The 27,047-nt window shown below is 32.7% G+C and overlaps 4 protein-coding genes across 5 annotated transcripts; 3 read left to right on the plus strand and 1 right to left on the minus strand.

Annotated features, from left to right (window-relative positions):
- Positions 1-4,330: 4,330 nt before the first annotated feature.
- LOC11423816 (ribonuclease S-6) lies at positions 4,331-4,943 on the plus strand. Its single transcript, XM_024784708.1, has 2 exons — positions 4,331-4,420; positions 4,509-4,943. The coding sequence occupies exons 1-2, from the start codon at positions 4,331-4,333 to the stop codon at positions 4,941-4,943; spliced, it is 525 nt and encodes a 174-aa protein (XP_024640476.1).
- A 14,026-nt stretch (positions 4,944-18,969) lies between these two features.
- On the plus strand, positions 18,970-20,157 carry LOC120580617 (F-box/kelch-repeat protein At3g06240). The gene is made up of 2 exons (XM_039834630.1): positions 18,970-19,002; positions 19,279-20,157. The coding sequence occupies exons 1-2, from the start codon at positions 18,970-18,972 to the stop codon at positions 20,155-20,157; spliced, it is 912 nt and encodes a 303-aa protein (XP_039690564.1).
- Positions 20,158-20,977: 820 nt separating this feature from the next.
- Positions 20,978-25,730, plus strand: LOC11420576 (methyltransferase-like protein 23). 2 transcript variants are annotated; one of them, XR_003012427.2, is made up of 9 exons: positions 20,978-21,243; positions 21,324-21,428; positions 21,524-21,610; positions 22,670-22,720; positions 22,902-22,995; positions 23,080-23,164; positions 23,287-23,444; positions 23,677-23,807; positions 24,393-25,730. XR_003012427.2 is itself a non-coding variant. In XM_003612192.4 (8 exons), the coding sequence occupies exons 1-7, from the start codon at positions 21,121-21,123 to the stop codon at positions 23,441-23,443; spliced, it is 702 nt and encodes a 233-aa protein (XP_003612240.4). In that variant the 5' UTR covers positions 20,979-21,120; the 3' UTR covers position 23,444; positions 24,393-25,730. The 2 variants fall into 2 exon arrangements, 1 of the variants encoding a protein (XP_003612240.4); XM_003612192.4 differs by lacking the exon at positions 23,677-23,807 and having other exon boundaries at positions 20,979-21,243.
- LOC11428474 (peroxidase 64) lies at positions 24,176-25,745 on the minus strand. The gene is made up of 4 exons (XM_003612193.4): positions 25,497-25,745; positions 25,182-25,370; positions 24,873-25,035; positions 24,176-24,768 (listed from the first exon to the last, which is right to left on the minus strand). The coding sequence occupies exons 1-4, from the start codon at positions 25,698-25,700 to the stop codon at positions 24,374-24,376; spliced, it is 951 nt and encodes a 316-aa protein (XP_003612241.1). The 5' UTR covers positions 25,701-25,745; the 3' UTR covers positions 24,176-24,373.
- Between the last annotated feature and the right edge of the window lie 1,302 nt (positions 25,746-27,047).

The raw sequence follows: 27,047 nt of genomic DNA on the forward strand, positions 1-27,047 counted from the left end.
GAGCTAAGTTTACAAGGATCCTTTAATAGTCGTTTTTAACCCGACAAAATATAATGTTACTCATTTCACTCGATTTCAACCCTAGCAAAATGTGCGGCGCTAGACATAATAAACTTTTTTTATAGGCAAAATACATGTTCGGGTCTTTTAGGTTTGACAAAAATATCGTGTTAGTCTTTAAGTTTATGTTTATGGGTGTTTTTGGTAAACAATAATGTACTAGTTTTAAAATGTTGCTTGCAAGATCAAACTGTCGATCTTTTCCATAAAACGTTTGAATATTCATCATATTCGTGGTTTTGTTTTATGAACAAGATGAATAAAAATGTTTTGAATATGAATATAAGTGTCTTTCGACAAAAAATGAAAGAATATATCAAACTAGCAATACATTGAACACTTCGAGTTCCTTAAAAAAGAATAAACCATCAAATCAGCCCCTCAAATTGGTAGGAGCATCAGGTGATCCCTTTAGGTACCCGTTCATCATGATGAGACGTCCATCTTTCAAACAAACAAAATTCAACGGACCAAATGCTTCAAGTTTGTTATAGCATCGAACATAGTTGGTAATGAGATTAACCTAAAAGGAACATTCCTCCGACGTAGGGAGCATTCAAAGATGTTTATTTCGATAAACCGTCCTTCAGGTATCTGGTCATCATGATGGGACACCCATCCTTAAAGGGAACAAAATTGAACGCACGGAACACTTTGAGTTCCTTAAAAAAAAATAAACCGTCAAATCAACCCCTCAAATTGGTAGAAGCATTAAACGTTGTTGAATTCCATAAATTTCCCCTTTAGGTACACGGTCATCATGATAACCGAGTACCTGAAGGGGCGGTTTATGGAATTCAAAATCATCGAATGCTCCCTACATTGGAATCAACGTTCCTTCCAGGTTAATCTCATTATCAACTAGGTCATGTGCCAGAATGAACTCTAAGCGTTTTATCTGTTGAATTTTGTTTCCTTGAAGGATGAGCGTCCCATCTTGATTACCGGGTACATGAAGGGGCGGATTTTCAAATTCAACATCACTGAATGCTCCTACCAATGTTAGGGTTTATTCTTTTTTTATGGAACTCAAAGCGTTCGATCCGTTGAATTTTGTTCTCTTGAAGGATGAGCGTCACATCATGATGATTTGGTACCTAAAGAAGAGATTTATCGAATTCAACAACGCCGAATGCTCCCTACGACTTCATTTGTGAAAAATTTGTAATTATGCTTATTACATGACCCACTATGCATGCCTTTTATTTTTTATTTGACAAAAATATATGATATCCATTCATTCAAATTGATAGAGTACATCGATACAATGCAAATTCGCTAAAAAAAACGGTGGATCTGTGAACAGGCTCACAACATCCATGTTAATGGCATAAAACGACAAAGTACAAATGTCTACACATATAACTATATTTAAATCTCCGAAATAACCATGTCTTTGGATCTGCAACATGAATGACCCCAAAGTCATTGATTGGATCTGCACTAGATCGAAACTGATCTGACAATCTGAACCGATCAAATACCTGAGAGAAACAAGAAAGACAGACAATGTCGCACAAAGACGAGGAACAAACCAACGTCGCACGAAGACGATGAAATCACAAAATAAAAAAAAAAAATGAAATAGATGTGAATGTCACTTATTTTAATAAAATGGAAAGAGAAAAACGAGTTAGAGGGATGATTTTGAGTCAAAAATTGATCATAAATCACCCCTCATTGATAGATGAAGGAGAAGAAACTAGGATTTTGGTAACGACCCACAAAGAGAGAAAGGTTAGGTGTGTTATTTTTAAGATGTATGCCTTTTATTATTTAAAAACGCAAAAAATAAAAAAGTATTCCCAAAAGATTTAATTGTTAACCAAACTTTTTTTTTTTTTTTAAATTTCTTGGAATAAAGTTCCCCTTATGTTAATTTAGTTTGAATGCTTGTTATTTTTATAGAGTTTAATTGTGGTGGGTTGACAATCCAAAACAGTTTTGCAGAAACAATCAATCAAAACATTCTCAATAGTCATGTTTGGCACACATAAATTAAAATCATTAATTGATGTGGCAATTCATAAAATTTTGATTGGTTATGTGTGCAAAATTGTTTTGGATCGTCAATCCACCACTATTAAACTCTTTTTTATATATTGGTCAATATATATCACATTCGAAATTGATGATGGTTAACTCAGAATAAAAATAAAAAAAATAGAAACAACGTAATCAATTCTAATTGTGAAAGTTAAGAAAACAAATGACACCTGTTCTTCGGATGCTACAATGCAGAGGAAGTATAGTGAGAGGCTGGTCTAAGTGGGAAATGGTTTTTAGTTGTTATAATTATATAAATGATGGGAAATATTTTCTACAAAAAACTCATTAACTACTAATTTTAAGATCAAATGTCCGGAGCATATCAAATTGACTCGTGTACATTCTCTATATTTAATTTATATTTTAGTTTATAACTTTAGAGAATAATATTTAAAAAAAAATATAAAGTAGACTATTGAAATTGACATCAAAGAGAATCAAAACTAAAATTTTGATAGGATCACAATTCAACTTCACGAGCTAACACGAACAGTCGATCTAATTGTGGATTAACTTTAGAGTATAATATTATATTTGGTTTATAAAATTAATATTGTATGATCTTAATATTCAAGTAAATACTTTTATAAATATTTTACATATAGGGTTGTCATATTCGAGTTAGGTCAGATAGTAAATGTGAATTCCTCTTTCATCTGAGATTCGAACAATTGCTCTCATGTTATGTTATGATAGTCTAGTTTATTTATTTAGACTTAACCCTCATTGATAAATTAGACATATTATTTTAAAAATGCTTCATGTATTTTAGCTATTATAATTTTTTTTTAAATGACAAAATTTATAAATAAAAAAAAATTAATTTCCTGCACAAGATGAACAAAGACCTGCAAACACTACAAAACAAAGGCGACGTACATTGACGAAACACCCAAAGAAAACCATAACAACACCAATACAAACATCACCTAATTTGTGGGATACCTCAACACATAAATAAGAGATCTAACCACCAAAACTAAAGTCAACACCTAAATCAAAGCCAAATCCTCACACTTCCTCGCGGGTGACCACATAAACAAAATCGTATCACCTATCGACTGTTGCACACCATAAACCCTCCAACCAATCAAAACCCCTGAAAAAATAACTTCAACTTCTCATTCACAGTTGAACCCAATTAAACACTCGAACAATGACTTATTCCAACACTTTCGAATTTTACCACCCCTCAACCTCCAGTACGCCAGAGAAGACATCATAACGAGCACAAAAACTTGAGAAACAAAAGCGATAGGCCAGTTATATAAATGATTTTTTGAACTAGACTTCAAAAACAAAAGCGATCGACCCACCTAACTTCATAAACAAATCATTAAAAAAAAAACCTCAACTACCGGTCTACCGGAGAAAACACCAAAGTAAGCCCAAATTTTTTGAACTAGACACTAACTCCCGATCTCAAATCAAAACCGATCGGCCAATTATATAAATGATATTATAACTATTAGATTTTTCTTTGTAGGAATCGAAACAATGTCTATCTATCTAAAACCAATACCCATAGGCATAGCCCTCAGTAGATGACACGAGTATATTTTAGTGATATTGAATGATAAACCCGTGAAATAAAGTTCAATATGTATTTTTCCCCTAAAAAAATGTATATTTTCTAAAGGGTAATATGTATTGGTTATTGTTAATGAATGTCCAAAACGCGTCTTCAATCTAAATATTGAGCCAAAAACTAATTTTTTAGAACTGGGCATCATTTTAGTAAAGCATCTCATTGAATTAAATTAATATGTTGTTCTGAAATTGGTATGTTTACTTGGCTAAGTTACCTTTGTTAATTCTCTTACTTCAAATCAGTAGACGACATTTAAATGCACAATATGTAAGCATCTCAAATGCACAATATGGCATCTCCAATGCACTATAAAAAGGCACAACATGGTTTTCTAATCATATCATCATAATTCTATACAATTCTATAGAGAGAGAGAGAGAGAGAGAATGATGGCAATTAGGTTTTCATTAGCTAATCTTCTGTTCATGTTCATCATTGGTTTTAGTATTTCAGACCTTACACCAACACCATCCCCAAACCTTGTCAAGAAAAAACCTCCATCTCGATTACCACCACCACCTCCCACCCATTTTGAGCATTTTATGATGGTCGATCCAGAGATGGCCAAAGACATTTTGCCAAACTGTTAAATGTAGTAAGGACATTCAACCTCTACCAACAGAATTCGTTATGCATGGATTGTGGCCTGCTAACAGAGTTATATCTGATCCACGTGGTTGTTTAGATAAAACCAACCAAAAGACAATAGATATTGGCAATGTAGGTGTATTTATTTTCTTCGTTCATTGTTTATCATTATTTTTATATGATTTGAAAATTAACTTTTTGTTTTGTTTTATTCAATCAGTTTCCGTTGGACTTGAAGGAAGAACTTGATAAAGTGTGGCCGGATTTATTAGTTTATGAAAAGTCTCGACTAATAAACATTGCTTTTTGGGATGAGCAATGGAAAGCGCATGGAAGTTGCTCCAATATGGATATAATTGATTTCTTCAAGCTCAGTCTTTCCATTTATAAGAAAATCGGTTCTCTAAAGGAAGTCCTTGGGAAAGAGGGCTATTCACCCGGTCCTCAAAGCCATGTAGAAAAACAAAAAATTGTCGATATCATTAAGAAGCATACTGATGGTAAAGCCAGTCCACGGATTAAATGTGAAAAACATGATGGCAAAACATATTTGCATGAAATACAAGTATGTGTCGACAAAACCGAAAACCACAACTATACTAATTGCCGTACACCAGATTTGATTGACTGTGAAAAGGATGTATACTTTCCTTGATATCGGGTGTTGTGTTGCTACTCTTCCTAATAGTTACATGACCCATTGTGTGTGCCTTTTATTATTTAAAAACCCATTATGTATGCCGTTAAATATAAAATTAATGAAATAAACCATCAATTTAGTTTCTAAAGTATTATTCTCTTCAATTTTGTCCTTAAACTATAAAAATATAAAAGCTTAATTACACATTTAATCTTTTAACTTAATTCTTTTTTTTAAATTGGTCCCTTAATTATTAAACATTTCAATTTAGTCTTTTATCTTGTTTCCATAATTCAATTTGGTCCTATTTCATTAGATCTAACCTCTTAAAAAATGAGACCTATTAGATCTAACCGTGTATCACCGACACCTAATCATCTACATCTACATCTTCATCTTCATAACCTTCGTCAATCTTCATTATCTTCAACTTTTTTTTTTCTTTCAAAAATTCATCATTTCAAATTTAACAAAAACAACATAATCAATTCTAATTGTGAAAGTTAAGAAAACAAATGACACTTGTTCTTCGGATGCTCCAATGTAGAGGAAGTATAATGAGAGATTGGTCTTCGGTAAAATATGAATTAAGTTGACTTTAAGTGTGGTGTATGATACAAAATTAATATCGCCAAATGACTTTCTGGATAGATTAATGTTGGATAATTCATAGAAAAGTCTCAACTGAGATTTGTGATTTGTGGGGTTGGTTTTAAAGGATGAGATTATGGGAGTGACAGATTTGAACGAGGAGAAATTTCTTAACAGAATTGGGAAGAAGGAGAAATTATCATTCTCGATTAATTAGTTTTTTATCTTTAGGAATGACTGCAACTCTGCAACTAATTGCAATGCATGTATTATCATGGGAATGAGTATATTTTAGTTTTTATACAAGCGTAATAGTCAATGATTTGACCCAAGAACTTTATTAGATATTTTATTGAACGTCCAGATACAAGTTCTACAACATTTTATTGTACATACAAGTTCTACAACATTTTATTGAGCGTTTTGCAGCACGGTGGCGAGATCATGCGTAGGCACCTGAGTGACAGATGACAAATGTCTGGGAACATCATGTACATAGAAAAGCTGCCTCTTTACCCGCTCAGGTAAATGACGGTACCCCCTCTCCTTCCCGCACATCAGTCATCCTGAGTAAGTGACAATAAGCTGAAAAGGGCGTATCTCTCTATGATCACCATAAGTAGAAAACCTTACGTCATCCACCTCTAAGCGATCAAGCCGTTAGCGGTAATGGTGCACATCTTTATGCTCTTTGGATGTAAGCCATCTCCCAGCACATGGTCTCTCCGACGTCCACTCATTGTTTTTCTTCCTTGGGTACAGACCTGGCAAATGCTCCAAAATCCATCCCTGCAACAAATAAATAAAATACATTATAAAAGCTTCACAAAAAAATTTAAATTAAATCCTAAATAAATGCAGTCGAACTTAGGAAAAAATAATCTAACATGATAATAAAAATTATAAAATAAATTCATAAAGAAATGAAAATAAATATTAAATTATTACCATAAAAAGAGTTGTACTCCCAGCCATCGTTCTATTATTCAGAATAACAGAATCATCTAGATAGTCGTACAGGTACGCTAAGGCCATCCCTCCCCATGACCACTTCCCAATCGCCTGCAAGTCCGCCATACAATCAAGATATATCAAGTCGATGTGTCTGTTCGTTTTGTTAGTGAACAGCGCACAACCGACGAGATATAAAAGAAAACTCCTCACACACCACTGTCTCCTCCTGGCTCTCTCCTGCAGCTCCTCCCTCGTCTGTGGGTCCTCCAGCCGTCTAGCCTCTGTCAGGTGGCCTTCATAAACCCGCTTTAGTGTGGGATAATTGATATGAACAGCAGACTCAGTCATAGTCTCAGCCCTAGCATCAGCATCTGACATGCCCAACAACCTGGTCATCAAATCAATCGCACGCTCCTGACCCATTGCCTCATCATGGTCCAGCATGCGGCCGTGAATAGGAATGTGTAGGAGATGATGCACATCGTCCAAAGTGATCGTCATATCCCCCACAAGTAGATGAAAACTGCTCGTCTCCGTGTGCCACCTCTCGCACATAGCACGTATCATGGCATGGGTCACGGTAGAATGCCCCGTGTATATCAAATCATGTAGGCCAGACCCCTCCATAGGCTCCCAAAACCACCTCAAACCCGCCTCGGCTTACCAAACTCTTTCATCTTTTTTCCTGCATTTATACACTTGTAACCCGTCTGATCATGCCACATCTGAAATTCAAATTAATTAAGACATTGTCACTATTTTATATAATTAAAACACTTACGCTACATAATATTATATAATTAAAACACTAACGATACATTCTTTTAAATAGTTAAAACACTTACACTACATAATATTAAATAATTAAAACACTTACGCTGCATAATATTATAATAAAACACTTACGCTACATTCTTTTAAATAATTAAAACATGGCTTAATTACTCTTTTGGTCCCTTAACTTATTTTTTGGTTTCGTTTTGGTCCCTTAACTATTAAAAGTTTCGTTTTGGTCCCTTAACTTATTTTTTGGTTTCGTTTTGGTCCCTTATCCTAACATAAAGGACCAAAGTGGTTGACGGAGGAAGAGTTAAGGGACCAAAATGAAATTTTTAATAGTTAAGGGACCAAAACGAAATTTTTAATAGTTAAGGGACCAAAACGAAACCAAAAAATAAGTTAAGGACCAAAAGAGTAATTAAACCTTAAAACATTTACGCTACATTATTTTAAATAATCACTTTAAAGCATTTAAAGAATTTTAAATAATGTAAACACTTACATTATGATGGTTCACCCAAAGAGGGTTCGCCATGTGCCTCGCGTAGTCGGACAACAGTGACGTGGTCTCAGGTCCTCCAGGATAGGGAGGCTCTCCAACATGATATGGCGGTATCGGTGGAACACGACGACGTCGTCGCTGAGTCTGAGGCTCAGGTTCACCCTCAGGAATAACATTCTCTGCCTCCATATAATCTGCCACAACATCCTCTGGCACCTCCTCATCATCCTCTGCCTCGTCCTGTGGCTGATAAAACATTCGATCCTCCTCCATCTGATCATATCCCTGAAATCCATCCACATACTCATACGTCTGTGTCGGATCAACCACCTGGGAGGAGTAATCCATATGTGGTTGTGAGCTCTCTACACCTGGCCTCGCGTCCCTCCGCTTCCGAGCCTTCGGGACATACGGGTTTTGATCCACCTTTTCTCTTCGAGCGCTAGCGGTACTCGCCGCTTTGCCTTTGCGCATCCTATCCTCTCTAATAACCTGCTGCCGCTCCTCCTCGTCCCTAGCCATATCTGTTCAAAACAAATTTAAAAAAACACAATGACGTGGAGAATGTATTTAAGCATTTCCTTAAAAACTATATACTTTTAAGGCATTTAACATAGCATAAAAATCCAACCAAGTAACATGTAACATATAAAAAATGATTCAAAAAAAAAAAAAATACAAATCCACACTTAGAATCCAAGCTTATAATATACCACATTTATATTACATACCACATTATGTCATTCTTCAAACTTGCCAAAAAATTAAAAAATCCAAGCTTATAATAATTATAACATATATACTTTATAAAATTGAAGATATTTGAAAAAAAATTACACAAAAAAAGCAAGATTTCCTCACTTATGCATTTTATCAAACACCTTATGTGCATTCTAAATTAGGAGCATAATTAGTGTTATTTGAACATCTAAAGGGCTACATTGTACCTACATTGTCTCTAAACAACAATTACATCATAAACAATCCATCAAAGCATCTAAATCATGCTTAATTTTCAATTTTCTAACCTAACATAAAACTACCTAAAACTAACATTTTGCTCAAATTTATGAAAACTAACACCCTAAACAAACTACATTACATGTAAATAGAAAGGAAAGAAGCCTAGTAAATAAAAAGAAAGGAAAGAACTTACTTGTGAATTAATTGATGAAATTTGGCGCAAATTCGTGAAGTACAAGTTTGGAGAAATTTGGAAGTTGTGATTTTAGTGTTAGTGTTTCTGGAAAATGGAAAAATGAGGGTCTGTTCTTGTTTATTCACATAACTCAGCGGTTGTTAACTACTGTTGAGTTCCAGCGGCAGTTAACTGCCGGCGGTTTGGAGAACGGTAGTTAACTACCGCTGGGGGTATTTAAATATTTTACTTGTGTTAATAGGAAGGTTTCATTGTCAAAAAGCAATCTCCAACTTGCAGTTGTAGCTCCACAAAAATCACATCAAAAGACCATTGGGAAGTGAGAAACATGATGCAAACTCCAATCCAAGCACTCACTAAGTCTCAAAAAGTGAAGGATCATAATGTAATAATAGTTTAGATCATGGGCTAATACCTTTAAGTGGTTATTCTAAGCTTTCATTAGTAGCTCATTAGGATTCTAAATGAGTTGTAGCTTACTAAATTAATTATTGGGAGCATATAGGGGACCTATATATCGTGAGAATAAGTTTTTGTAAAGATCAAATGCAACTCTGTACCCAAAAAAAAAAGAGAATCAAATGCAACCTCTTTTTCCTAGCCGCATGGCGGTCTCACCTTCCATATGATTCAAGCTATTATGTCAAACCTACCTTGCTGAATAAAGATAATAGTAGCAGAAAAAATGAAGGAAAACCTAATGATCATGGTAGATTTTGGTGGAACATACCGAAATCAAATAATTTTCCAGAACGGATGGGGCATGTTAGTCAAGTAGAGAAAATTTAGTAGCTATTGATTATTTTTTCCGGTTGTGGTGCGCCACAATCATGTGTAATAAATTTGGTATGCATTGTTTTTCTCTGTAATAGATACATATTTCATACTTTGGGTGAAGTGAATGTTATCAAGCTCCATTGGTTTTTGATGATTGTGTCACTCTTTTATCTTTTAATGCGCTATTATGTCATGCCTACATGTATTGAATTTCGATCGGGTAGCTATTATGTTAAACCTAGGCGTGACAAAATGGATGGATTAGATGGATATGGATTTGGATCGTAATGGGTGGATCAAAAAAGGTTCATTAGTCCATTACAATCCACTTTTTTTTTCTTAAAAAAAAACATCCAATCCATCCAACTAAAATAAAGTTCATCCAATCCATCCATTATTAGATTTTAATGAATGGATAATCCATTTGATCCATAAATCAAAGTGTATTTTTTTTTTTAAAGTGTATTATTTTTTTGATAGGTGTATTATTTAATAGAAGTGTTTTATTAGTGAATTCAATCTAAATAAATTTTATACAGCAAGACCGAAAAAATGTATTAGTGACTCAAACCTACCTTCCTGAATTGCAATCTGGTTCAAGGTTCAAGCTAATACTGTGAGCATTGATATGTCGACCACACATAGTGGGAAAATGTTTGGTTATTGTTGTTGTATTGATTTGCGACAGCACCATCATACATTGAAATTGATTAGCCGTATTTGTATAGTCTCTCATATCAATCTTTTTTACTAAAGCTTGTATGGTCAAGCAATCATACTTATATCTAATCTTTGTTAACATTGCTAATGAAATTGCAAACCCTAAACCTAAATGGTTTTGGCTCCAAAACAAGGGAGGCCGTTGGATCTCATCATTTGGCTAAGCATGCATCTCATCCTTTGATCTAATCTGAGTCAAATTTTTAAATTTGATGTATATTTCCTATGCATTTATCCAAGTTTTGACTCATTAATTATCCTCCAATTCCCAAATTGACTCCACACTTATCGATGTCCACCTCTTTCTCCTTCATTTTTAAGTTCTCTTCTCTCCTCTCCCATTATTCCTTCTTTATGTGTTGGAATTCAGATTGCTTTTACTCAAAAAAATTTCTTCGCCCTTTGAGTTGTTCATCTTCCACCTCACTCTCAGACATTCAAACAAAATTCTCTGCCGTTGCCGCTCTCTCCGTCGCCGCAGCTCTCTCCTGTCGTCGCCCTTCACCAATGCTCTCGATTTCGACATCACCTTCGTCGTTGTCGTCTGCAGCATCGTATCAGCCAAGTGTGTTGAAGATGCTACTATATATATCCTAAATCGTTGTTCCTGTAACTTTTCCCTAACTTTGTTATTCCATTACATTTTTGGTTTGTTTGTAAGTGAATTGATGATATTTAAATAGATTTTACCATCATGTATTATGCTGTTAATAAATTGATTGATACTTTAAAATCATATGTGTATTTTTTTTTTCAAACACACCAATATGTCCATTGATGCTGACCTTTAATGATTGTGCTTTCCACTTCGCTCTGTGTTTATAAATTGAAAATATGATTGCGAAGTATATTTAGTTATTCAACATTCCTTACGTTCAATTCCTTTATCTTGCGCGGGTTCTGCTGTCATTTTGGGAGCTTTTCTGGTGGTGCTGTGCAGGTTTTGGTGGTTTCAGGGTGCTGTCATGGTGCTGTTGGCAGTTTAGTTGTTGGTTTCAGCTGCTGGCTGGCATCTATAGGGTTAGCGGTTGCAGCTGTTTGGATCTATAGCTTTGTGTTTTGCAATGACTATAAACAAAAGTCTGGGACAATCACTTAAGCAAGTTGGCATCTATCCTCCACAGTCGGTCGTCTCACATGGGCAGCTATATGTTGCAATATCACGTGTTACATCAAGGGATGGTCTGAAGAAATTATTAACGGATGACAATGGGGATTGTATCAGCACCACTTCAAATGTAGTTTATAAGGAGATATTCGAAAATCTGTGACCCAATATTTTGTATGCCCTTAAATACTTTTTATGTTTATTTATTTTATTTTTTATGTAATGAATAATATCGGAACTTTTTTAGCTTCTCCATTTTTAATGTCCCGGGCGTTAGCACGGGTAATAATCCTAGTATTATTATACCCTAATTTTAACCTAATATTTTCCCTCCATCATCAAAACATTAAATTCTCCTTAGTGCTTTTCCTAATCATCACTCAAGGTTCAAAATCCAAATTTCCCTCTCACACCACTTTTAGTCTGCCGATGCATGTACCCAAGGCATAAGGAAAATGGCATAAGGAAAATGACATTTAATAGCTACTACACTCATTTCTCTGTTTCCAAGCTGCATATTCGTGTTATCTATGCAGCTTTTAATCCACTCTCTTTTCCATGTGTTATATATGTACGTGTTTTGTTAAATTTACACTCCAACTTTATCAATCAAGGTCGATGCATGTACATGTATGGCATTTACTACCATTCCCACTCCACTATCTATTCCCAACATATCTCTTATATCTTCCATGTAAATTAATATCCACCCTATTTTCCATGAATATATGCAGTGCACTACATGTTCTCTATACATACGTGTGTTGTTCTAAGAACTTCATTTGCCTTTACCCTTCACACTTCACATCTGTCACATATCTATTACAATCATGGCTGATTGGACATATATTGAGGAGCTGAAGCCGGTTCTTTGTAGAATACTTACAAATCCAATAGCAAATGAGAGCTTCCTGTAAAAAAAAAAAAGTTTGGTTCTACATTGTTTTGTGTTCTGTTTTTTCTGTTTCAACATTAATTGTTCTTTTTAACATGAATCTTTTTATTGTTAAGAAGAACATTCTAATTGTTTTTTGATCAATTATTTTAGATTAGACCTATTTCTCATGTATTTTTATTCTTAAGAAGAAATTCTAATTGGTTTTTGATTACTTTTCTTTATCTTTCAAATAGAAATAATACAAAGACTGGAAAATATTGAACCTGATTTTAATTGACTCCTCTTATTTATTGTTCTACCATTCTACATAAAAGGAACAGAGCTGAGAGCCAAAATAAAAGTATTAACACCTTGGGTTTAGTTTGTTTATCAATCTAGGGATTTTCGTATTGGGGTAATTTTTTTTCCAGTGATAATTCAGTAGCAATCTTAGTTTTGCAAATGATAATTATGATAAAAGGGGTTGCAGGCACACATTGAAGCAGTGCTAAGTTCACCACCAAGTTTACTTTCAAAATTTTAATTTTAGTTTGTTATTTGCTAACGGTGTATGTAATTTTGGAAAGGCTTTGTTACTTTGCTGGCGTCATGTGACATGATATACTTTATTACAATCAGTTTTAGTTTTCTATTTAGTAACTTAAGCACTTGAGCAGGGTTTAATTTAGATTTTTTGAGACATAAAAGTGCTGAAATTGATTTGGACAAATTGGATTTGTAATATCTTACACATTATAGTATTTTTGGTCCTTCAACTATTCGTATATATCAAATAAATAATGCAATTTATTTTGTTAAGTTGAAGGGAAATATCCAAATACATATAATTTTTTTTATAATAATGCATATTTGTAGCAATGAAATACTATTGCTCCTCTCCAAATTAATTGATTACAAATATCTATGATTCATATTCTCTATAAAGGACTAAACTACCTATACATGTTTTGATTAGATTAGTTTTATAGAGTGTAACTTTACACACTTTATATTATTTTGGCATAAGCAAGATTGTGCACGGGTTAATTTAAAAAGGGACAATTTATGATAGATAATATTGATACTGAGTATTTGGAAGAATTTTTCTACTATTATAAATCATTAATTAGTTTTATCTCTATATGGTTTGTATAATTTTTGTGTCTATGTTTTTAATTAATATTGGTTGATTTACATATACCTAAATATAAAAAATTTATATTAAATTTGTGCGTCACACGGGTCGGCGATCTAATTCTTGTTATTCTCATTGTGCACCTAGTGTAGCTGCGAACCTTAATTTTATTTTATTTTTTGAGGGAGCTGCGAACCCTGATTGAATTCCTGCTTTTGTGCTGTTTGTTTTTATTTTTAAATCTCTGAGAAGAGTTCTAAACTTTTAATCGAATCTTTTTTCTTTGTGTTGCATCCTGTGTGCTTTGATTGACCTGTTGGGGCCATTGACATCATAGACAGTGTACTAGAGTTGTTTTCTCCTCTTAATTTGGTTCACCTCATTTGTTTAAGAGGATTTCTTTTTTCATCTTCTAAATCTGGGTTTTTTCTCACTTGATTTAGTGCAGCTATTATGAACAAGAAAAAAAAAAAAATCCCTTTTGGTATATAAAAGGTAGTTTTTTCCTTAAAAAAAAAAAGTAGCTTTGTTGCTTTCATAATACTTAAAAATTGAGTAAAGACGTTGTATCATTGTCATTAATTTGTTTAGTTCCTCTCTATTTAATTGGTTGACCAACAGGGGCGGATCTAGACATTTCATATTAGTGTGGCAAATTTTTTAAAGAAACTATAATACAATTATACTAAAATTAATATATAACATTTTTTTACGGCAAATATTATTCATCGTCGAGAGGATGTAAGACGCACCCACAACTCGCGGAAAAAACGACAGAAAATACAAAAGTGACCGTATATAGGCGGCACACTTAAACACCAAAACCACTCGGTCATGATGCCGGAATATACAACAAGCAAAATGTCAGCATAAGTATACCCCTGCATCACAACCGAGCTCACCACCTAGCTGCACCAAAACAAAATTTTGCAAGCAGAACCAAAACAACACTTAACAGCCCCTACCTAAACAGAACTAAAAAACAACACCTGCAACAATGAAAATTGTGAAATTGTGAAACAACACAGGGAAGAATTTCTTCATCCTATAAACACCATTTTACAATAATCAATTATCATAAACAAGCAATTTTTAACTTGTATTATTAATAAAACAAAACAAACAAAGCCATAAAACTCGGCACCGACAGTAGCAAAATAAACAAAGAAAATGATGAATTGTTAAACTAGCAGATACAGGTTGAAATCACAGTTCACATCACCCTAAATTGAATATTGGATGCAAGAGTAATCAGTAAAAAACATATAAATAAAAGGACTCATATACCTAATTTCTTAAAAATTTGGATGACAATGTGCTGCCTTATCCAACCCAATTTAGCCCCCCCCGACCCCAAAAAAAAAAAAAATTCTTAACAATATGATGAACTACTTTGTTATCTTAAAATTTAGTTTTTTTTTTTTTATGTCATTCTCATTACATTTTTCTATTTAATCTCCATCGTTTCATAATACATCCTTTTTAGACATTTTAAAATGACATGAGGGTTTTTAATTTAGTCTAATATTTCGGTAAAATAATTACTCAAATATATTCAACTTATCAACAAACCCATAAATTCTTTTGTCGTCTTTTTTCTTTTTTTAATTTCCTTTCTATCTTCTCGTTAAAGAAATGAACAAAAACCTCATTTCAAAAAATCATCAGCCAACAATTTTTAGCATGTTGTGCTTCTGTATGATCTTATTTGAATATGTCTCTAAATCACAAATGCAAAGAATCTCATACTTAAGGAGAGATGTTAATGTGTTATATGTGAGTTAAACTTCTATATCGGATGCAAAAGTAGATATTGAGCAAGATAATTGATATATCTAATGCCTTAAGATTTTGGATGAAGATGTGGTGTCAATCTCACTTGTATAATTTCTCTTCGTCAAATGTGATGATCCAACCTATTGTAGGCTCCCTAATAACTATGAACATTACGATTATATGTTTTTTTTATGTCATTTTCTTAAAAAAAAATATATTGAATATAACTTTATTTATGTCGTTCGATTTTTTGGATTTTTTTAAATACTTTTACTTTTGCTCTTTGGTGGAATTTGTCACTGGAAAAATATGTGTTATGGAGAGTTGACAAAGTGCATGTCTATTACACATTTTAACATGATGTGGTGTTTTTTTATTGAGTCTATTTTTCAGTGAAATAATTACTCATAAATTTCTAACTCATTCAACTAACACATAATATTACCACTAACTCACTCTACTCTTAATACTTCCATGGACAAAATATATATTGTTTTTTCTATTATCATTTCTCTCTCAATTTTTTTTTCTTCTTCATATCATGATGTGGTGTCAACGCGAAGGAAAATAGTAACCAATATCAAAGTAACCACAAGAAACAACAACAATAACAAATCTAAATCTAATATAGAAATTAAGTGAAAAACACAAAACCACAAGCAAAAGATAGAAGAGAAACAAACACACCAAAAAATGTTTATCCATTTCGGTCCAACTTCACCTACTTTGGGGGAGATATTGATCTCTCCAATCCACTGTCAATGAGTTCTTACAAAGAGATACAAAATGGTTACAAGAAATTAGCTTCAACAAGCTCACAAAAACAAACACTAATTTCTATCATTTTCCCAAACTCACTAATCAACAAGACACTCAGTGATTTTTACTCACCCAAAGTGTTTACAAATGTTTCCCAAATCAAGAGAACCTCTAAAAAATAACCTAATCAAAGACTTTCAACCCTAAAGTTATCTCCTTTGATTTCTCAAGTTTCTCTCTCTTGAAGCCTCTCTCCAAACAATAAGAATGAAGCCTTTTATAGAGTTTTGATCTTGAGAAATCGTGCTCCGATGACTCCAAATCGGGCCACGATTTTTGTCCAACCTTCATTCATAAGTTTTGAGACAATTCTCAACATAATTCAATCATTTCTTAGGGGAGGGAAGTAATTCAGCCGAGGTATTTACTTTTCAAGTATGAATATATATATTTTAACAAGAGAGGGAATGAAAATATAATACAAACTTCTTTTAAGAGGGAAATGCACTTCAGTATTTTTTTTTCTTACCTACCAATTGTTTGGATAAATAGATCCTGATAATTTGTAGTTCGGTCCAGATGTACCTAAATTCTGGAGTGTAGTTTACTCTAGATTAATTAGATGATTTTTTTTCTTTAAATAAAGGCTTAAATGCTCTTTTGATCCATTAACTATTTAATTGGCATCGCTTTGGTCCCTTAACTAAGAAAAAGATTGTTCGAGTACTTTAAGTTTTTTTTTTAATCTCGTTTTGGTCCCTTCTATTAGATTTCCGTTAGGGTTTAAAAAAAAGAAAGTTAACTTCTAGACACGTGTCACCTTGTCATTGGCTCTGGGAATTTTTTACAAAAAAATAAAATATATACATTAAAAAATATTTATTTTTTTATAAAAAAAATTCTCAGAGCCAATGACAAGGTGACACGTGTCAACGCTTAACATTTTTTATTAAACCTAACGGAAACCTAACAGAAGGGACCAAAACGAGACTAAAAAAAAACTTAAAATACTCAAACAATCTTATTTTAGTTAAGGAACCAAAGCGATACCAATTAAATACTTAAGGGAACAAAAGAGAATTTAAGCCTTAAATAAATCATTCATTTGACAAAAACAAACTACATACTCCAAAAGAAGCCTTTAAGGGAACTTATTAATTTTTGTAAAAAAAAAAAAAGTTATTACTCTCCGTTTCAAAATACATGTCAAGTCAATCATTTCACAACAATTTTGACCGTTAATATCTTTAATTATATAAAGTAAAAAATTATAAAAATTTAATATTTTGAAAATATTTTTCGAGACAAATCAAACAACATCTTACATGCTAATATTTGTATTTATACATTAGTTAAAAAGTAAGTTAAGTGAATAGTGCACGTTGCAAAAATTGAACATGTATTTTGAAACGGAGGGAGTAAAAATTTAGAAAAAGTATCGGGAATTTTATTAAATTATAAGAATATTTCAATGACAAAATCCTTTTCTCACGGAAAGAGATAAAATTATGTATAGTCAGATTTATCTATACTATATATAAAGAAAATAGGGGGTTTTTAGAGATTTTGAGCTGACTTATTTGTTATTCGAATTATACTCTTAAACAAAATTTTCTATAATAATATTATATTGCTGATGTTATTAAAATAGATAAGAATTTTTGTTATATTTGTTATATTGTTGTTGTCATTGAAAAATAAAAATATGATTTGTTGAGATTATTACATTTGAAAGTCACAAATATATATACTTATAATCTTAATCTATATCAAATAATTTGTGTAAAACATCGTTTGTAATTTACACACAAAATTTCTATAAAGTATTGTTGATAATCTACACGCGTACAATAAAAAACGAAAAGACAGACACGTGAGTGTCCGTCTTTTTCGCTAGTTTGAATAAAGAATATCTTGCAATAACTTTTTTTTTTATTAATTCTTGCAATAACTTTTTTTCAGTAATTCTTGCTGTTACTTCTCGGTTATATTCTTTACGGATAATTTTCATCAAAGTTAGCAAATAATCTTTTATCCTTTAAGAAAACAAATAATCTTTTATGGTTTTATTTTTAAATTAATTTCTTTTACCGAAAAATTAATTTAGTTATAATTTTGATAAAGAATATGTAACTTTTGCTTCTCAATCAAGGTTTTTATGGATACCTTTCATCTAAGTTAACAAATAATCTTTTATGGCATTATTTATTAAGTAATTTAGTTTATTTTGACGGAATAAATAGTTAAGTTAGATATAATTTAGATAAAGAATATTTTATTTGAATATAGAATATCTTGCAATAACTTTTTTTATTGAATCTTTGCAATTACTTCTCAGATAAGTTTTTATGGATAATTTTAATCAAAGTCAACAAATAATCTTTTATCCTTTAAAAAAAGCAAATAATCTTTTATGCTTTTATATTTTAATTAATTTCTTTTACCAAAAAATTAATTTAGTTATAATTTTGATAAAGAATATGTAACTTTTGCTTCTCGATTAAGGTTCTTATGGATACATTTCATCTAAGTTAACAAATAATCTTTTATGGTATTATTTATTAGGTAATTTAGTTTATTTTGACGGAACAGTTAATTTAGATATAATTTAGATAAAGAATATTTTATGGTTGCTTCTCGGTTAAGTTTTTTATGGATACTTTTCATCTAAGTTAACAAATAATATTTCAATTCAAAAACATATAATATTTTATAGTATTAAAATCAAGCACTAATAAAACATGTTTTTGCCTATATATGCGATATTCATCTTTCGCTTCTCTTAAAAGTTTTTAATTTTGCCATCTCCTCGACTTTGCTTGAATTCCTCATTTTCACTCTCACACTTCTTGCTCCGATCATAAAAATCTCCTTGCCCGCTGTTTACACAATTTCAGTCAAACATGGGAAAACCCATGAATATGAAGCATGGAAAGGTTAGGACCCACATACCTCATGATCTTGCATTATGCATTCTGTCAAAATTACCTGTAAAATCTTTAAAGAAATTTGGATGCGTACGCAAATCATGAACCCTTTTGTTTGAGAACCAACATTTCATGAACATCTTTTGCAACAATTTCATATCTCATAATCATTCTTACTACAATGATACATCTATCATTCTACAATCCAGTAATAGAGATTTTTATTCCCTTTCTGGTGATAAGTGTGAGAATATGGTCAAATTAAATTTTCAAAATCCTTTTCAGGAGGATGACCCTTTAGGTTTTGTTTTGGATTCTGGTAGTATTACTGGAATTCTTTGCGTCTACCAATATCATAATGGAAAAACTGCCTTTTGGAACCCAACACCGGAGGAATTCAAGATCATTCCTCCAAGTCCTTTTCTTTTTAGATCACCTTATCAAAAGTTTGTAGTTAATCCTCTTGGGTTTGGTTATGATATAGTTAGAGATGATTATAAGTTGATTAGGTGTGTAGGTTATTTTAACTTAGAATACGAAGAGTGTGAAGAACTTGGTATTTCATGGAGTGATGCGCCATGGAAAGATTTATCTTATGAATACTTATGGGAGATATATAGCCTTAAAAGTAACACTTGGAGAAAACTTGATGTTAATGACTCTGCTTGTTCATGTTTTTCTAACATCGCTGGTGTACGACTATACACGAATGAAATGTGTCATTGGTGGCAATATGGTAAAAAGTATGATGGAGTAGAGGTGGAATCATTTGACTTGAGAAATGAGGTGTTCTTTACAACACTTGTACCCTTAGGCGATGTATATTCTAAGTCGTTATACATGGTGGGGTTAAATGGCTCCATTGCCTTCATCTCATGGACCTCTGGTACAACTACTTTTGACATTTCAATTTTGTGTGAAATTGGAGTAAAAGAATCATGGACTAAACTATATAGTATTGGACCATTTTCTTGCATCGAGCATCCTATTCCTATCGGAACATGGAAGAATGGTTTTGTATTTTTCAGGACCAAAGACAATGAAATTGTTTTGTATGATTTACAATCCCAGATGATAGAAGAGCTTTGCATTGAAGGAGAGCATTTTAGTCATATATTACCTTATAAGAAAAACCTTCTTTCTATTGGAGGAATAAATCAATAACTTGTTTGTTACCCAATATATTTACGCTTAAGCTTATTTTTTAAACAGTCCAAGATTATACTTCTGGTTATTAAGATTTTAGAGTTTTGGACTTACTGTATGAACTCTAGTTTATTGTTGTAATAGCTTAATTTTGGGCACTTTACAATTTAATTGGAAATGCATAGTTTTATTTTGGGAGTTAGAAATATATAGTTGATAGTTCTGTTATTTTCTTCTCCTCAAAAGAAATAATAATTTGGTGAGTATTAATTGGACTAGAGGGTGGTTGATGAAGATATTTGAAGTTTCCTTTTTAACCAAAGATTTTCACACAATTGATGGTGTTTATTGTTATGATTCTGGAGAGGAACGTGGTTGAGATACACTGAAATAAAGTATCGAGCATGACTTAAGTCAAGAGGGCTTACGCCCACCTTATGTCATATTTTTTTTGAAGGAGTCTTATGTCATATTTTTTTTTTTTTTTTTTGGTAGATAGACGAAATGACAAAGCCATTATAAACTCACACACACAAGTGGAGGTATCGGGGTTCGAACCCCGGTCATGGCATCCGGCCTAACAATTTCGGTATTTTGCCAGTTGAGCTAGGACTTCTGGATGCCTTATGTCATATTTTATTAAGCTATCACTGTGATTCTCATGTGCAATAGCATATGTTGTGTAACATTGAGATGATTATATAAAAAAAAAAATACGAATTCCTTCAAAATATATATATAAAAAAAAAAAAAACAATTAAATTGTAAAATTATTATTTTTTTAGTCAAACATTGTAAAATATTTAAAAGTATTAAATAAAAATGATCAAACGCAATGTTGATATCGAAAAGGAAAGAACTTATTGAGCATAATAGCTTATAACTTAATCGCTAATGCTATAAGCTCTTTACATCATAAGCATTTGTGTAAGGTGGTGTATATGCAAACGGGCCAAAATCCCATTTTCTTTGGCGGGAGACATGGAAGAAAATGACCGGAACGAAGAATCCGATTCTGATAATACAGCCACTATGACTATGAGTACAATTTCTCAGCACAATTTCAACGACGACTCTGAAACTCTCACTATTTCCATTATCGAGGTCCTCAACTTCCACTTCCCAAATTCGCATTTTCTCACGCCGAAATCTCACACTAACAAACACTCTGATTTTCCACACAGAATATGAGCGAGGATTACGGCTTATACGTCTGGCCTTCTGCTGTAATTCTCGGCGAGTATATTTGGCAAGAAAAGCACCGATTCTCAGGAGCTAACGTTGTTGAGGTGTGTGTGTGTGTGTTTTTTTTTTTTGTTTGAAATTTGTGATTATTTGAAGTTTATTGTTCATGCTTTGTATTTGTTTTCATATGTCGCTGTAGCTTGGTGCTGGAACTTGCTTACCTGGTTTGGTTGCGGCAAAAGTTGGTGCCAATGTCACTCTTACTGATGACTCCACCAGATTAGAGGTTTTCTTCTTGTTTATTTAGTTAGATAATTTTGAAATTAGGAAGTGTTTGGAAAGTCTTGGAGGTTAATTTAGTTTGTATAATCATCGGTATTTAAGATTTAAAGGATATGGAACATAGGTGTAAATTAGTTTTGCACCGAATAGAAATTATGTTCTCGTAGCTACATTTTAAAAGTGGTGATATGATATGACAAAATAGCAGACTCATATTGGATATCAGACGTGTAAAACTACTTAACTACACTGGCAGGCAGTGTATGCTCATTAAACTCGTGTTCTTGTCTTTCGATAAATTTATAAAATCACATATTCGACATGTCCATAAGCTTTAGTAAGGGTTTAATCAAGGTGTATGTTTACCAAACATGTACCGAGTGTAGCTCTGAATCCAACTGTTTTCTGGGATTGTCAATGTGACACAATGGTTTCAAAGGATTTAAAGGACATGCAGTGTCGGTGTAACTATAAATTAGTTTTACACTGGTGTCCAGTGAAAATTCATTATTTTACCACATTACTCTATTCTTGTAACTACATTTTAAAAGTGGTGATGTGTGTGGCAATATAGAGCTATGAAACACCAACACAGACATTAGACACGGCACTGACACGTTGACACCAATAGTAATTTGAAAAAATGGCATAATAGAATGTATCATATGTGTCGGTGTCGAACACAGACACTTGTTGGACACCGAAAACCCCCTTTAATCAGAAATTTCGGTGATACGCAGATATAGAGGGTTCGTATTGAATGTCAGATAAAACTACTTTACACCGTGAGCCCATTAACTCTAGTACTTATCTTTCGAAAAATTTTGTTTATAAAATCTCATGTTTGGTATGTCCATAAGCTTTAATAAGAGTTTAATTAAGGTGTGTATGTTTACCAAAGGTGTACTAAGTGTTGCTTTGAATCCAACTGTTTTCTGGGTGTGTCAATATGACACAATGTTCTTCTATTTTCGTTAGTAGTATTTATCATTTGATTATCTAATGAGTAGATTCTGAAAATTGTAGATCTTTTAAATGACTGCTGCTTGTTCTGGACTTGCAGGTGCTTGATAACATGAGAAGAGTTTGCGACTTGAATAAACTTGAGTGCAATGTAAGTAATGAAGCCTGTTGAAAAAATTTGCCTTTTCATTTTAATATTAGAATTAGATTAGCACTGTGTCTATATATCATGGATTTTCTGAAAAGTGATTATTAAACAATGATTGATGTTGAAGTTTTTATCTGTATCATGCTTGTTTGTGTTGTCTGAATGTATTGGCTTCTATTTGAAGGTGCTAGGACTGACATGGGGAGTTTGGGATTCGTCCATATTTGATTTACGACCTACAATTATTCTAGGCGCTGACGTGTTGTATGACTCAAATGGTGAGAGAAGGATCTGTTTCAGGTCTTTGTACCTTCCTTTTTGGATTTGATGTACTAAATCATTCTTTCTTTTATATTATTTAGCTTTTGATGACCTCTTTGCCACTGTGACATTCCTGCTCCAAAATTCACCTGGATCAATTTTTATAACTTCATACCATAATAGAAGGTACTTTTCATTCTCAGTGATGCTCAAAACTTGTGAAACAACTTTGTCTTTACTTTTCATTCTGCATCTTATATTTTTTTTTTTTTAATATTTTCTTAACTTAGCCATGTAACCTTTTGCAGTGGGCATCACCTTATCGAGTTCTTGATGCGAAAATGGGGGTTGAAGTGTCTCAAGCTTCTTGATGGATTTTCTATCCTACCATCCTTCAAGGCTTCTCAGCTAAGTGGTAACATTCAATTGGTGGAGATAGCTCTAACATCGAAAGATAATGCTTGAGGTACCTCCAAGTTTTATGATAAAATTTAGGAGTGTCTGTATTTTTAGGCGATGTTGCTGCTATTTATGTTTTTTTGTTGTTGTTTATCAAGCAATAGAATAGGACTTGATTGTCTTAAAAGAATACCTCCTAAAATGGATATCGTACTTCCATGCTATACATACATTTGATGAAGAAAAAACATACCTAATTCCTTTTTATTTCATCGTTGCTTGATGTTAAAACATGGTAGCAACTACCAAGCAGCAAACTTTTTGGATGGGGCGGTTTGGCACGCATTAAGGAGTTTTCTAGCATTATGTATTTCAACTGCTTTAAAAATTATATTTGGGCTTGATTTGATTTGCTCTTTGGAATCACCAGGTATTTTATTATACAGTAACTGAAAAGATGTTTACAATGTTGATATTTGCTGTGCTATCAAATGGTCATGCTTAAAACCCTTACGACGTTTTTGAATTGTTTTCAAATGTTGAGTTTTGCATTGTTTTTTTAATGGATTTTTTTTTTTTTAATGGAGTTGAGTTTTGCATTGTTAACTGTTATCTCAAATCATGGCCTATGGTAGCAAACATTTGTTGGCCATGTTCTTGAAAAGACCGATATCTTACTTTTTCCCATGAAAAATCGAAAATCACCACTTTGAGAAGCAGGGCTCGTGGGCTGAACGAAACCTTTTTTGACTTGTTACTTGAGAGTTAAGACTACTTATAACTATATTTCTAAATTGATTTGCCAAGACAAGTTTGAATTTTTATAACACTGATATAAGAATACATATCTCTGCTTCTTAAAAAGCAAAAAAAGAATACATATCTCTATAAATGAAAACACACAATTTTATTACCATCTTCAAAATGTGATTCACCACTTTTCACACAATAATTTGTCTGAAATATCATAATTAACTTCAACTAAATTAAGGCTTTTTAATTGATCTTTCTGCAGTCCTTCCTAACTTCTTGCCCACCATTGATACTACTCATTTTTATCATGGACTTGGCAAAAGCATCAAAGAAAGCCTTTTGTGAGGCGGCAAACTTAGAAACCAATTGCTTGGTCTTTGGGCTGTCAAGCAAAGCCTGATCAGAAGAAAACAAGCCTTTTTGTTGGAGGATCAACTTGTAATATGTATTATCGAAATTTGTTGCAGAAGGGTCCATAGTGGTGCCAGCATTTTTGGCCTTATTTTTCAACGGACAAATTGATTTTAGTTTTGCTGCAAATGATTGATGTAACGAAGGGTCCACGTCATGTGTAGCATTAAAGTTTTGGATTCTGTTCTGGAAAGATGAGCAGTGAGAGAAGCCTAAGGTATGCCCTCCTACATATGGGTCAAAACATGTTACTTCAAACTCCATTAAGATATAAATGAAAGCATGAAAAATGGTGAAGTTTTGATGTTTTTTAACTTTAGGAATAGCTTACCTGACAGAGCTACCAAGTCTTCCACAGACAATGCTCTTTGTGAGAAGCTTTGCTGCAGCTGTGATATGTTGAATGTTGGTGCTGGTAATTGTCTTGTTTCACTGGCCTTAGATGTTCTTCCATCTTTTCTTCCTTTTGGAACATTCCATTTAGGTCCTCCAGACTGTAGAATATACATAGATGTACCATCAGTTATCAGTTGAAACTTACAAATACAAGTTTCCATATCTACATGTTTCAATTCTAAAGTAAACAGCATAACAGAGTCTCAATGAAAGAGAGCTTTGGTTCTTGGCTTTGTTTTATTACCAGATAAACTGCGTCCCTTGCTGCGAGAGCAAGAATATCAGCACAAGAAACTACACCAGGGCATTTAGCTTCTAATGCTTTCTTTGCTTCATCAATGACATAGAATGCATGCAATGAAATGTTTGGCGGTCCATCCTTTTCTGCTTTGTTTTTTCCTTTTGAATTTAGCAGCACAGATGCATCACACCCCTTCAAAAGTATAGGAAAAAACGACACATGCAAATGAAAAATCAAATTTATAGATGGTGTGCGGGAAAAGGAAACAGAAAAGGAAAAAAACAATGTCAAGAAGAAAGGAGTTCAATATAGCAATACTCGAACGAAGCAATCATGGAAGTGCATTCGGAGAAGTGCTGCTGGAACAGTTTTGTCCCTAGCAGTAGCATCCGTCACAGTCTTCAAAACTATATACTCCAGATCATGGCATGATTTTTCATAGTAGTTTAAGCTGAGTGATTTTCCTGTAGAAACCACTGAAAAAATGATAATCAAATTCAAGAATGTAACCATGACAGCCATGTCAATTAAGAGTACTTTGATTATTTTTTAGCTGTTGCTATCTGTGGAAATCAAAGATGAGTTCAATGGGTTTTTAAAGGGGTAAAAGCTTAATTATTAGATGAGATAATGTGGCCCTAGAAGACTAGTTCGTTAACTAGTATTGTCAAAGAAGTAGTAATGTTTAAGCATTCTCATCACAAACAGACAATTCACTTTATGCTCCAAACTAAGGAAGGTTCAATTGTTCTGGTGTAAAATGTTACTATTTTTTTTTTAAGCGAGGTGGAATTTGACGGCGTAGAGTTTTTACACTCATTCAGAATAAATTAATTAGATTAGATTAGATGATACTCTAACTGAATCTAATGTTTTAGTAAAACAACAACTAAATCTAGTGTTAAGCTATGATTGCATGGTCTTCATGAGTACAATAAGAAAAGGTCATTCCCCATGATATATTATTATTAGGATTCTTTGATTATTACAGATATTTTTGGCAGTGTCCTAGTGTGAGGAGTGAATTGTTTTAGTTTACTGTAAGTTTTTATTTTTATTTTTAAAGTTTGGTGATAACATTTAGTTTTGACCGAAATTGAGGTTAGTGGCCACGTTCTATTTATTCTACTTTTTACATGGTGCAGGAAAGTATTATTGTTATTTAACTTTAGTTTTTCCAAAGCTTATATTTATTATTTAAATTTTTGCAAACATTTTGAATGGAGTGGGAGGGGAATGCTTTGAGAGAAGAGGAGGAGAGAAAAAGAGAGGAAAATATTCCACCTTATTTGAGAGTGTTTTTTTGTGTAGAGAATGAAAAAAATGTTAATGATTAATATATTTTTAAGTTTAAGAGTATGATAAATGAAAGCAATCAGGCTCTCTAAAACCTTAAAAATTTTTACTCTAGTGCATTTTTTTCGAGTTCCAACATATTAAAGAAATTTTGTATTACAAAGAAAAATTAACCTCCTATTGACGAGACTACTGTTAATTTTTTTTTTCCTTCTCTCCTTCATTTTTCACAAAGTCGTTCCCCTCATTGTTGAGAGATGGGAAAAGAGCACCCTACTATTTAACCAAATCAAGCAATATATTATGCATATACTCATTGCTTTTACTAGATACCACCCTCTCCGTTTCAAAATGATTTTGTTTAAGGTTTTTAAACTAACCTTATTTAATGTTTTGGAAGTATTGTATACTCAATTAATTAAAATATATTTTGAAGTAAAATAATAATTCTATCTTAAAAAATATAAGTGACATTTATTTTAAAACAATTTTTTTTTGTTAAAGCGATACTTATTTAAACGGAGGGAGTAGCAAAGAATAACGCTCCTCAAATATGTAGGAGGAATGTATGAG

The sequence above is a fragment of the Medicago truncatula genome, chromosome 5, assembly GCF_003473485.1.
Source record: "Medicago truncatula cultivar Jemalong A17 chromosome 5, MtrunA17r5.0-ANR, whole genome shotgun sequence".
NCBI classification, from domain to species: domain Eukaryota; kingdom Viridiplantae; phylum Streptophyta; class Magnoliopsida; order Fabales; family Fabaceae; genus Medicago; species Medicago truncatula.

Bases quoted from the DNA above. Each gene is read 5' to 3' on its own strand.
- LOC11423816 (XM_024784708.1), top strand. From the start codon at position 4,331: ATGCATGGATTGTGGCCTGCTAACAGAGTTATATCTGATCCACGTGGT. The intron at 4,421-4,508 runs GTAGGTGTATTT...TTATTCAATCAG, and splicing joins AGACAATAGATATTGGCAAT to TTTCCGTTGGACTTGAAGGA.
- LOC120580617 (XM_039834630.1), top strand. From the start codon at position 18,970: ATGGGAAAACCCATGAATATGAAGCATGGAAAG. The intron at 19,003-19,278 runs GTTAGGACCCAC...AATCCTTTTCAG, and splicing joins TGAATATGAAGCATGGAAAG to GAGGATGACCCTTTAGGTTT.
- LOC11420576 (XM_003612192.4), top strand. From the start codon at position 21,121: ATGGAAGAAAATGACCGGAACGAAGAATCCGATTCTGATAATACAGCC. The intron at 21,244-21,323 runs GTCCTCAACTTC...TTTTCCACACAG, and splicing joins TCACTATTTCCATTATCGAG to AATATGAGCGAGGATTACGG. The intron at 21,429-21,523 runs GTGTGTGTGTGT...ATGTCGCTGTAG, and splicing joins CAGGAGCTAACGTTGTTGAG to CTTGGTGCTGGAACTTGCTT.
- LOC11428474 (XM_003612193.4), bottom strand. From the start codon at position 25,700: ATGGCTGTCATGGTTACATTCTTGAATTTGATTATCATTTTTTCAGTG. The intron at 25,036-25,181 runs GTAATAAAACAA...TATATTCTACAG, and splicing joins CAAGGGACGCAGTTTATCTG to TCTGGAGGACCTAAATGGAA. The intron at 24,769-24,872 runs GTAAGCTATTCC...ACCCATATGTAG, and splicing joins AGACTTGGTAGCTCTGTCAG to GAGGGCATACCTTAGGCTTC.